The following is a 12870-nucleotide window of genomic DNA, read 5'->3' on the forward strand; positions in this document are numbered from 1 at the left end:
CAGAATATACCTTTCTTACATGATGTAGCTAAAAGGATATAAAGTCGCATCCATATCACAATGGCAGCCTTTGGGTTTTTTCAAACAGGTCAGATTCTCTTCAGTAATTCCTGTGTTTCAAAGAGACATTTGTTCTCTCAGCTGGAAGGTCTGATCCCACAAACATACAGGATTTTACCAGGTCTATCTGGCCAGCCATACCAGAATTTGTTTGTTCCTGGTGTGCACTTCAGGACAAAAACCAAAAAAATACTTTGATCCAAGAATGTTCATTATATTCTGCAGTTTTCTTCCTGACCTCTGTATATAGAAGTACCTAAGCCTGCCAATGAACCTTTTTTTCACACACTTCCATATTTTAAGATATATGGGGAAAAAAAACCAAACCAAAACCAGCTTGTTGCCAAACTGTTTTTGCACTCTTTCCAATCACTTTATCAAAGACAACTTGGGTAGCATGTAGAATATTGTGTTGATAAGTTAAATTATGCAGTCTTGGATCAATAAACACCTAATGACAGGAGTATCAAGAAAAATCAGACCAACAAATATTAACCATTCACCAAACAGCATTAGAATGCAGATTCACCTTTGCATGCAATACCCTGCCCTGGTCGTCCTTTTAGCTTTAAGTTTTCTGAACCAGCCATGTTCAGCCACCCAACAGACCTGAAATAAGTCATTCATAAACAACCAGAAATTTTTACTATTTCAGAAAATTATTTGTCCTTCCATAGCCCTTGAGGATATCCAACTGTTTCAACCTGAATATGTGTACTCAAACCATTGAAAATGTATTTTCTCCATGGACAAATAACCTCTCTTCAATTTTCTTGTAAAACTCTACACAGAATGACTGAATGCACAAGGCTGAAAGCCACTCAGACAAATTCATATTCAGAAATCAAATACCAACACCACTACAAAATTACAAAGTTGTGGGTTTTTATGTTAAAAAGTTTGGAGGGAAGAAGAACTGGGAAAAAAAAATTGTCATCCTCCTAGAAAATGACCTGCAACTAAGGTCACTGCTGGAACACTATATAACCTGCCATGTCAAACAACTTGTTGATCTTTCATATAGGCTGCCCGGAGATACAAATATTCTACCATTTTATTAGAGCTGAATTCACCCACTTGATATGCACAAATTGGTATCATGTGAGAAACAGCGCAGAGTTTCATATTTCACTTTGGCTGCCCCCTGCCAAGGTACTAAAATCAACCATCTCTGTCCATGTGCATCTTCCATTCCACACTTCAATTTTGATGATGAGATGGTTTTTGTAAACAAGTCACTATTCAAACCAGAGTCATGGGTTTTCAACCTACAGTGTTAGTTAAAATAACAACTCAGTCACTTTGATATAGTGTCCTCCTAATACTCATTTGATCATCTTTGTATTGAAAAAAAAATATGGTAAAGTTGTTTGAAAAGGAATTGATGACAGGAAATCCAATTTCTTTTTTTAAAACATTGGTCAATTTTCACCCTTCTGTCACACGTGGCTGACATTTCAAAGTTGCCATCTGCATGAAGATCAGTAGCTGTGGAGGGAAAAGAATCGAAGTAGCTCTTCCCATACATTCCATCAGTAGGCAGAACTCAACTGTTACTACTTGAAACACCTTACTGGCAAGCTGGTCTAGACCTTTAGATCATTTGAAGCAGTTGTGAGCATTAAGAAATTGAGGGGCAAGAGAAAAATTTACATGAAGCCACATTCCATGAATTCTGTGCATGTGACACATTGTTCTGTTTTCTCCTTAGATATGTTAGGTATTTTCACTGCAGAGAGAAGTGCTTGAACTACGAACTTCCTCAAAAATAGCATTCAGTTGCATGTAAGCATGGCATCTCTGCATGAAATCCCTCTGTAAAATGAATACTACATAGAATTAATGAAAGAACTGTCTTGCACAATGGAAATGTCAGGAGACAAAACTGAACCTTCTAGCAAATACCTCAGAGTAAGGATTGAAGAAAAAAGTCTTCTAGAAGACTTGAGATTACAACATCAAGAATCTCCAGAAAGGGGGGCATCTACAGTAACAGTAATCAGATGATCAGGAGTCCAATACTTGTCCAGTCGAACAGAAAAAAGGCTGGAGGTTGAATGGAAACTACATGTAAAAAGTCATATAGGACCAGGTATTTTTAATCTATTAAAAGAACAGTGGGAAAGAGTGACTTCCAAACATTATCTACTGCAGGAACATCTTTACTGCACTGAACCAAGTGACACGGCTTATTTCCTAAAGACTTTAGCAGGTGTATTAAACTGACTCATAACTGTCAGGTCAGAGAAATCCACATAAGAAGAGAAATAATTTTTTCATAATGTAAGAAAAAAATAGTGACAATAAAAAACAACTTTAACTCCTTCAGAATAAAAGTATTTTCCGAATTACTATGTACTTTTATCAAAATACATTTTTTTTTTTTTTTTTAAGAGGCAGCAGGGAATAGAAATTACCCCTTAAGTTCTGGGATCACAGGTCACCACTTGCCAATTACTTTTTTCTTTTCCTTCTGTATTTCCCATTCTTCAAAAATATGATCAAAGACAATGTAAAGAGAATTATTTTAAATTAAAATATTTTCACTGTAAGATTCCATTTTCTCTTTCTCAGCACTATATTTTAGGTAACATCTGTCTTCCAGATGGTGTTTGTGTTGTTGTCAGAAAGAAGCTCTTATTTCTTCTGTGGTTCAGGGTTATGTCCTAAACCACAACACACAGATGAACATCAGCTGAAACTCTTTGTTTGTTTTGGGGGATTGATGACCTTTCTGAAGGAAGTTTTCTCCTCATTAAAGGTTATGTGGAAATATTAAAGCCTCATGGGGTGGAAACAAATCTAAAGAAGTCTAACTCCCTACCAAGACAAAATTGCCTGATTCTCACAAAAGCCCCATTTGCAGAAAGCTTCCCTGCTTCACCAACACTGGCTGTGGAAGATTAATTTACTTCATTATTCTCAAGAATTCCGATTTCCTTCTCCTTCCCTGAACTCAGATACAATGAAAAATTATAAATGGATACGGATGCAAAAAGGTCGGCTTTAGTGGAAGAGCTATAACTCTATACTGAAGAACTCTTCTAGGGCAGGGAGCAAAGCTTGCTGCCAGAATCTCCACCTCCTCATGTTCAATAGTACATCAAGCAAATCTTCCCACCTCACAACAAGAAGGAAACAAGGAAAAAAAAAAGTAATAAACTGACTAGTATTTTTCATTTCTCCAAAATTAATTTTAAGAACAGTAACCAACAAAAGTACACTTTATCTGAAGTTCAGAGTAATAGGGAAATAAAACCCAGAGGCTGCAGGCTTAACTGTTTGGTATTTGGCAGAAACAGGTGTCATTTCAGTCAGAATGATGAGGATTCACAAAACAAAAACAACACACACACACACTTCCAAGGTCACATGTTACTTTGCTTTTAAAGTCATCTAAAGTAGAGGCGAGGAAGGGGAAGTACCAGTAAATATGAGAACAGTTGCTAAATCCCTACTACTAAGCAGTCCGCCAGATCAGAGTGAACTTGTTCCTATCCTCATTATTGAGAATATCTGTTAAGGTAAATACAATAGGAGCAGATATGGACTTTTAATTCATATTTTTAATTTGAGTTGATGGAATGTCAAAATAATCCTTCACCTGAGGGAAGCAATGCTGCTTATGTGCATATGTACTGCTTTGTTCACCTCATAAAAATACAACTGGAAGCAGTTCAGCTCTTTTTATTTTGTCAACTGCTATATTAGATGCAATATTTTGAAGATAAATCATATAAAAAATAAATTTACATGTTTGAAATGCAGCGTTCTTGAAGTACTGGTAGTTTTCAATTTATAATTTTAGAAAAAAACCCTCCCTTGTAAGAATGGCAAGTTTTGAGATACAAAAATACTTAAAGCCTAGAATCTGCAATGCAAGGACTGGCCAACCATTTCTATGTTATGTGCAACCTTATTAATTGGTCTCAATTGTCTATGTGCAAAGTGATGAAAAATACTAGAGAAAGTTCTAATCATACCAAACATCTTAACAGCAGCCTTTCAGAATTCTGGTTTTGTTTTACTTAGAGAAATGTAGGATTTCAGTTTCAAATATTTAGCATTTAAAGAACAGCTGCATATATTCCTGACATCATCCTTAATAGAATTACCTGAACCTAATTGCTCTAAAAGCATAAATACACCAGATTTATACAAATACTTGGACATACAGCAGGGAAAACCAAAGAAACCTTTCAATCAAGTGATCCAATGAAAGTCATCAGAATTTCAACACCTAACATGGTTACATTCTGCTACACTAATAAAAAAATTCAGTAATTATGATGCAGTTACAGGAAGACAGAGTCTGTCTTCCTGAATCACCAAAATAACCAACTGCTACTTGGAGACAATCACACTGTTGGAATTTCTGCAATTTACAGGGAAGACTTAATCCTTATGTTCCCACATTCTTCATCAGCGGTCAAAGTGAAAATTACTCTTCTGCAAGAAAGCATTCACTATGTAATATAGCTCAACCTTCTATTCTGTCCTTAAGCTTCCTCCACTGCAATGTACTGTAAAACAAAGTGAACATGATTTGCATCCACCACATTAGGTGTTGTGTTATGGTAGTAATGCACACACAAATCTCTCAGTTACGAATATTCTGTTCACTTACCATTGTCACCTACTCCATTTTCCTATTTTAGCCTCACATTTCACGTTTATCATACCATTCTCACACCTAGATTTAGGTCTATAAAACATTTTAATGTACTCTGAAAACTTAACATAAAAAGTTCTAAGATTAGTTGACAACTAATTAGCACAATGGATTTTTAATTAGAAGGTCTGTGTATTGCTGTAATTGAAGTAGATGAGTTATACAGTAAGATAAAATGCACCTAATTCACAGTCTTTTTTCTACCATATGGTTTCTGTCTAGTCATCCCACTCCTTTTCATGACATTTAGATATGTTGGTATGTTTAATCTCATTTATTACTACTTCTAGAAGACAATTGTTACATTAGTATGAAGACTTTGGAGACAGAGAAAGCTACATTTTCAAAAATTTCTACAGCATTAGAATTGTTACTATTCAATGAGTTCACAGACTTCTTTGTTCAGGTCCTTCTATTAAGGTAAAATGTACCAATATCTCCTCTGCTTTTCCCAAGCTGCAAGCATGTAAGGTGAAGATTTTGCCCCCAAGCCCCAACGCTCACAGGAAACTGTCTCTGAGGTCATAAGAATGTATGCTTATTTAGTCATGTAGCAGCTTATGCCACATACCCACATAACAGGTTTCCAAAATATCAAACTAGCTAAAAAATACCAGTTAAGAAAAATCAAATTCAGATCTGATTTAGAGGGAAAGAAACCAAAACAACTAAGGAGTTGCATTTAACAAGTAATGGTAAGTCTCAATTTGAGGCAGTGGCTCCCCTCTTTTTTTATTATTGAATTCCCAACTCTAGCTCATTGCAGGACTGCCAGCTATCCACTTCTGGTCCGCTTCTAAATTACCTCAGCATATTCACAGAAGAACTTTTTCTTCTGTTGGCTTTTTATCTCTCTCCAGTCTTTTGACCATTCCCTGTTTCCTGTCTCACCCAAATACTGTATGACATTTGCAGCACTGCAACCCACTGGTGGTCCCATGTGCCAGAAAACATTCCAACAGGAACTAAATGATGGTCTGGCAATACTTATCTAGGTAGCACCATATACTAGTGCCTTAACAAAAGCTGTTGGATAAAGAACAGGAGATAGAATCCACTAAAGAAACTTCCTTCATACTTTTATAACAAAAGCAAAGTTGAATCCAGAGTTCAGGAGCCACTGAGCAGCTATTGTTTTCTCTGCTCATTTTACCTCCACCTCATCCTATTCCCCTCCAATCTTACAGTTTGTCCACCTCAATTCCAGTGGATCCAGTCTTTGGGAATGAAAACCCATGAAAACTGCAGAAATCATCATGTTTACTGTAAGAATATCTGCAGGGTCATGCTACTGGCATTCAAAAAAGCCAGGTTAAGATAACAAACCTTAATTCATCCCTTCCGGTATGAATGGCCTGTACGTCAAAATACCTGAAAACTGCACTGATACAGTAGAACTTATTTTAACTTGCATTACGAATAAACTGCACATGCTGTTTTACAGACAATATATATTTGTAAACTTGCTCATGCAAAATTAGTGTGCACAACAGGGATATTGGTTTTCTAATCCCCACATCTGTAAAAATGACATTAGCATCTGATTTTTTGAACTGTGCCCAAACCATCCTTTTAATATAATAAATCTTACACATAATTCATCTGTCAGCCAAACCAATTTATGAAGCTGAAACAAAAAAGAATAAAAAGTTATACAAAAAACATGGTGCACCTGGACACTTGATTCCCACCTCCCCCCCTTTTTTGTTTACAAGTAGAAAGAGTGAACAGAAGAAAAAAAAAATCATGGTCACAAAATTTTGACATTTTAATCCTAAACATTACAGGGCAAATGGATGTTGGAACCTATTTCCATACACCATGCGTCAACTTTTTAATTCCCAAATGTGGTCAAATCCACTAAAACAGAGTGGTTAACAAATTCTGGATTATGGAAATACATTTCTGGAATAATGCTAGAAAAGCAATTATGGGAAAAGCCAACTGTCTCCATAAAGGTAAATAAAGTGGAACAATGTGTAATTATATGTTTTTTCCGTTTCTTACTCATAACCTGTCAATTCAGTGCATCATATGGTTCAACATAATGGTCCCCATTTTGGACAAACATCTAACTAGTGTCCATTGATTCCAAGTTAGTGGATGATGAATCTTTTTGGATACTTTCAAAGATGGCTGCCAACTCAGGGTTAGAGCTTATCTGTGACTGAAATTCACTCATTAATGGACTCTTCTCTGCTTCTGGAATGGTTAGAAGCGCTGCTACAGCCCTCATAGCAGATCGTTTTAGTTCATCTTGCTTTTCAAACTCCTGTTTCACCGAGTTTGCCTTTACCTAGGGAAAAAATGAAAATATGTTTGTAACTTTACTTAAACTTCCACCTATACCCACCTTAAAAAAATGTATGTTACAAAAACCTATTTCCTTCCATACTACCACTTTGCACAGCTTTCAAAATGACCTAAGCTCTTAAAAAAAACCAACCAAACAAAAAATACCCCTAAACATCTTTCTAGCAGAACTGTTTACAAATAGACTGAAGCTTCAATACTGCAAGGTAAATAGAAAAAGGCTGTAAACTACCAAGTCAATCACCAAATCGAAGCAATTACAGCAGCCAACCTTTACCTAGTAAGGTCAGTAAATGACATTAAACTGCTATTATCACACTACTCCCAGCTTCCAGAGAATAGAACTTATTAAAAAGTTGACCTTAGAGTAAGTGCTTAACCTTCTGTTACCATTTTCAAAGATGTTTCAGTGATACAAACACAAATTATCTTTAAAGGCAGTCAATTTTCTTGATGTGAAATATAGAAGACTACAACAATGGAAAAGCAAGGTAAATGGCATTAAATGACTGTCACAGCACACGGATCAAGATGAGCAGGAATGGAAGGAGACTAACTGTGCCAAGATCCAATAATCTTGTAATATAAATGAGGAGGCAGGATAAACAATAAAAACCCAACGAAACCAGGACTACTTTACACTGCCTTCATCACCCAAATGCTTGTCTGAAACAACATAACCATCAGATGCCAGAAAAACTCTGTCTTCCAGTTTCACTATTTATAATAAAATGAGATTTACATGTTGCCCAAGTGGCAGCTAAATTTTTAAGGAACAAAAGAAAGGACAGCAAAGAAACAGAGAATTTTTAAAAAGAAGCTAACAAGGCTATCCCTCGATTTGTAATTTAAATAAATTTAACACACACATAAAGGCACACTTATTTATATTGTCCTGCCTATTCCAGTTCATCAATCATAACTCAGAAAATGCTGCAGCAGTACTGAAGTATTCTTTAAACACAAGTTCTTTTGCATTTCTATAAGACAACACAAAGTAATTAACTTAAATGAATTCAAGTACCTTAGTTGTACATGTAGCACGCAAAGGTTCCACGAGCCTATCCAATCTCTGCAGCACCGCACTTGGACAAAGGGTAGAGAGTCTCACCAACATTAAAAAGGTTAGCATCTAGGTTGAGGAAAAAAACCCAATACAACTATTAGTCATGCCTAGCATATATATGGAGATACATTTCCTACAATATTGTGTAACCGTTCAAACAGTCACACTTCAATGATACTGGCAAACGTAGTGAAGTACTTAAGCATACGACATAATATTTTTACCATGTCAGTTTATTCACTATTTAAAATATTTTGACATAGTCACTGCTTTCACAGAGAAAAATGACAGCTAACCTTAATATCATAGTGATCCTTCAGGCCATCTTCAACATGGTTCAAGAATTCAAATATATCTAGTCTATCCAAACAGCTATCCAATAGAGTATACATGCACTCGAAAGCCGCTTTCCTTATGTCCAAGCCATCATCAACTGTATGCTTAAATGGTCCCATTTCCACCTGTCAGCAAACAGAAACACCAAAGTTAAATAACACATTTTTAAAAAAAAATCTATCTACTCACATATATTTAGCACTGTTTTTCTTAGTTAACATACCTCTCTGATTAGTTCCTTTCTGACTTTTGTTTCATTGTAAAGATGAGGAAGCACAGTATCTAAGAGGTCCCTTATCAAAGATGGTTTATTGTGGGCAGCTGAGTTAAACGTCACTAGAGCTACTCTCCTGACATTGAGATCTGGGTCCTCCAATGTTTTCAGAAAATCACCTGCAATCATACAGAAATAAATAACCTATGACGATCCTTTTAATCTGCAACTTTAAAAATATTTTTGCTTAGTTTTAACCTTTCAAAAAGACATAGTTAGTGCAGGAGTTAATTTAATGTAACAGACACCTGCTATTTCAGCATGATTATCCAAATAAAACCATACTCATACAAAAAGTATTAATTTAATTATATACAGTAGTTTGTATAATAAAACAGCAGTTTCATTATGGTCATCAAAATAAATGGCCATCACAATGATATTTTAACTTGTTTTCTAAAGATACAGTATGTAAATTAATGAAAATGATATTTAACCTTTGCTTTTATTCACTAAATTCTCTCAGAATATGCATTAGAAAACCAATATCAATTCTGCAGTTCACGAAATTGAGAACACCTCTCAAGGAAACTACCAACACATTGATTTTTAACCCCTAAATTGGCATACACTGAGAATACCTAAATTACCATAAAATAAGGCTACTCAGTATATATTAACGTAGCAACACCTTCTCATCCCACTCTACCCTCAGGCATTTTTAAATTAGATTTTCTATACTTCTATAATAGAGTTCTGTTAAAATAAATAGTTGCATGAATATATCTTATTTTTCCCACAATGTTTGTGAAGTTTTACTAGCTAACTCCGTGAGGAGTGAAATTTTTCAAATGAGAAAACCAACAAAGTGACTTCCACACACACAAAAGAAACTGGGGTAACAAAACTCAAGATGACTAAGATTTTTTAAGTACTAGATACCAAGTTTTTTGACTGAATAATTAATAAATATTTGCAGAAACCAAAGGGGCAAGGCAGCTTCACTGGGAGGGGAAAATACCTAAAGCAATTCTTGAATGTATTATTAAAAAAAAAAAGTAAGCTTAGTGATGAATATAACACATAGGAATTGACTTCATTCATCCATAAATAGAAACCTTGCTCCCCACAAAACTTTTATGCTTTTGAAGATAAATCTTTTTCCCCGTTAGGCTTAGTGGTATAGATAATTTTTTACCTATCTTTAAACCTGCAATTACTCAAGTATAAAACATTCACCATAGCATATTAAACAAATCTTTGTAATACAAATGAAAAAAGTTCAAAAAGCCACAGCATTGCAAGGCTCTTTATCATACCAACGTTACACTGAAAGCTCGGATTACCTTATCCTTGTAAAAATATACACAATTCCAAATGCTTTCAGATCACAAGCATTACAAAATCATAACAACCTATATTTACAATTCAAAACCCGGTAACACTCTGAATTCACGCATGCATATTTTAAGTGACTGAATGTTAAATATTTCCAAGACCACACTTCTGGGTAAAGACAGTACACCTTACTACATCGAACTGATTTAATTTGCCAAAAACATGAGAAAGGAAATCAGTTTTTGAGTTCCCTCTCCTAAAAGTCCTAGCTTTTTGTATTGCCCATCACAGCTTCAATACATAGAATTTTTAATCAAACATATTTTACTGCTCAGAATTCAAACAAACTAGTATTAACAGAAATAACTGGCTATTGCAGAAACATCTTGGAACTCTTCCAACAGTTATTATTAGCAGCTAATCCTAGTATCTGCAAAATACTTACTTCTGATAACACAAAGAACAAATTTTAAATGTCATTCTACTGCCTGGAAACAAAAAAGCTGTCAGTAAAAGTAAAGAACTTACCTATGCAGTTCTTCAAGAGTGGGTCTATGGGTTGTGGATGATCAGAAATAGTGAACTTAACAGCAGTAACCACTGAACTTCGAGCATATGAGGACCCTTATACAAAACAAAAGTGTGAATACGCAAGATTAAAACAGAACAACTACAGAATCTAAATCATGCTCAGTGCCATTCATTCTTTTTAGACTTCTAATACTCTTAAGAACACCAAACAAGAAAGGTTATTGATTACTAGAAATGCAATATGTAACTCAAGTAAATGTATGGAGAAAACATTTCAAACATGGGAAAAATACTGTAAGACACAATAAGCATGTAATGTTATCTGCTACAGAAAATTTGAGTAATAAGCCTGTTAGAACAGTTTATGTATGATCAAACGTCAGCCTAGAAAAAACCACTTCTCCCTTAAAAGTAGAAGCACGTAAAGCAAACACGTGAATACAGTTCTTGATACGAAACTGATTCATGAATTATGCACAGTGATCCATCCTAATCCTTAAAAATTTCAGAATCCTTATCTGAAAAATAGGAATACACCAAATAATTTACACCAAAATGTCAACATGTTGCAATTGGCTTTTTAATCTGTCCCTTTGTCATTCATGCTCCTTTGAATTACCATAGCTGAAAACAGAACACAGAAGTAATTCTTTTTATGTATGACTAGCAACTTCTAGTAAAAATGGAACCACCTAAGATTCCATTGTTCGGTGGGGAGGAGCAAAACTTCAAGAGTTATCACAAAATTTAAGCACATCATTCGCAAAACTAGACCCATTTATTAACAGATAGCACAAAGCCATTTGCCTTAAAGCCACAATACGTTCATGCATTACTACTACTCACCTGATGCCAAGTATCCCTTGAGTCGCGGAAGCAGAGTCTCTGGGTCTATTAATGTAAGCTTGCCCAAGCATTCAGCGACAACATTCCTTGTGCCCTCTTCTGCACATTCACAGTGTTTCAGGAGTAAGGCCCAGATGTTCTCAACATATGGTTTGAGACCAATCACTGATGCAGAGCTAATTATTTCTTTCAGGGAATGAAGAAGAAGGTATTGCCTCTTAGGTTGACTAGTTATTTCTTGTAGGACAAATGGCAGATACTCAGGAAGATTGCCAACACTAATGCTGCCTAAGGCGTAAGACGCTGCCGATTTTACCTCTTCACTAGGAGAAGAGAATGCTTCTAATATTACAGATTTCAGCTCAATTTGTCCACTTAAGTCAATGTGATGCCCAACTTCCCCAAGAGAAAGCAAAGCCAAAAGACGAATGGAATCTGTGGACCTTGAGTTCTTAACATCTTGAATGAACTGACCTACAACAGCTGGTCCTTCCTTAGGGCAGGCTCGAGTAAGGGCAGCAACACATTTGGCAATGGAATAGTAAGACTGCTTATGAGTAAGTGCTGTACTCTGTGAGTACACTGGACCCGTTAACATGCGCAGTAAATCCATATAGCCTAAATTATTTGTACCAGTCACAACCAAAGCTTGGAAAAATTCTAGCATGGCACTAAGTGCTCCACCCTGAAGTAGAGGTGATCTTACCAGCCCAATAAGTTCATTGAGAATGGAGCCACTAATCTTTGACAGGGAGGAAGGATATACTTTAGCCAGTGTTGTTAGAAAACTGATGGCCATCTGTGATACGTGCATATCACTTTCACTAATCAGAGGTGGAAGCTCATCCAGGACAGCATCAATCATGGCAGCTGTCAAGCTGTCACTGTAATTCTTAATTAAAATATCTAGAGCAGAAAGAGTGCCCAGTTTCAAAGCTCGTTGGTTCTTTCTCAAAAAAGAAGCAAGAATAGGAACTCCTTCCCCAAGAACTGGTCTCAAATCTATCTTCAAAGGAGAACCAGCAATTAATGTCATGGCCTTCACTGTAGTTAACCGAGTGATCTCATTCTTCAGTCTCTCTAGAAAGATCTGAAGTGTACTAGGCAGGTCTGTGCCTAGGCTGTCACCAAGGCTACAAATTATTTGACCCATGCAAGATATTGCCCTTTCTTTGACCTCTTGATCAATGTCAGCAGCCTTTAATCTCTTGATTGTACAAGTAAACAAATCTTTGATGTAAGGAGTAGCATCAAAGGAAGTAGGCTGATCTAATGGACGAATAACCTTCACAAGTTGTTGGGTAACCAAAAGTGCCTCTGATGTTATCTTGTAAAATGGGTCTCCAACGCAAGCTACAACCGGAGGTACCAATGCTTGAACATGAGGATGAAAGACTTGGGGAGAATGATTGCAGAGGATCACATACAAACAGGACAAAGCATCTATCTTCAGATTAGATGAACTTGATTTGTCATTCAGTGAAAAAATTATTC

At 35.9% G+C, this 12870-nt stretch overlaps 1 protein-coding gene across 1 annotated transcript in view; it reads right to left on the reverse strand.

Moving 5' to 3' along the window:
• Positions 1-2434: 2434 nt before the first annotated feature.
• CAND1 (cullin associated and neddylation dissociated 1) overlaps positions 2435-12870 on the reverse strand; it is a 32708-nt gene continuing 22272 nt past the window's right edge. Inside the window, exons 10-15 of the mRNA XM_027655464.1 lie at positions 11377-12870; positions 10528-10623; positions 8671-8840; positions 8408-8572; positions 8070-8177; positions 2435-7028 (exon numbers count right to left, since the gene is read on the reverse strand). Of these exons, the coding sequence (XP_027511265.1) occupies positions 6804-7028; positions 8070-8177; positions 8408-8572; positions 8671-8840; positions 10528-10623; positions 11377-12870 (2258 nt within the window). The 3' untranslated portion in view covers positions 2435-6803. The remainder of the gene's footprint in view (positions 7029-8069; positions 8178-8407; positions 8573-8670; positions 8841-10527; positions 10624-11376) is intronic.

The sequence above is a fragment of the Corapipo altera genome, unplaced genomic scaffold (assembly GCF_003945725.1).
Source record: "Corapipo altera isolate COAL_440 unplaced genomic scaffold, ASM394572v1 1, whole genome shotgun sequence".
In the NCBI taxonomy this organism is placed as follows: domain Eukaryota; kingdom Metazoa; phylum Chordata; class Aves; order Passeriformes; family Pipridae; genus Corapipo; species Corapipo altera.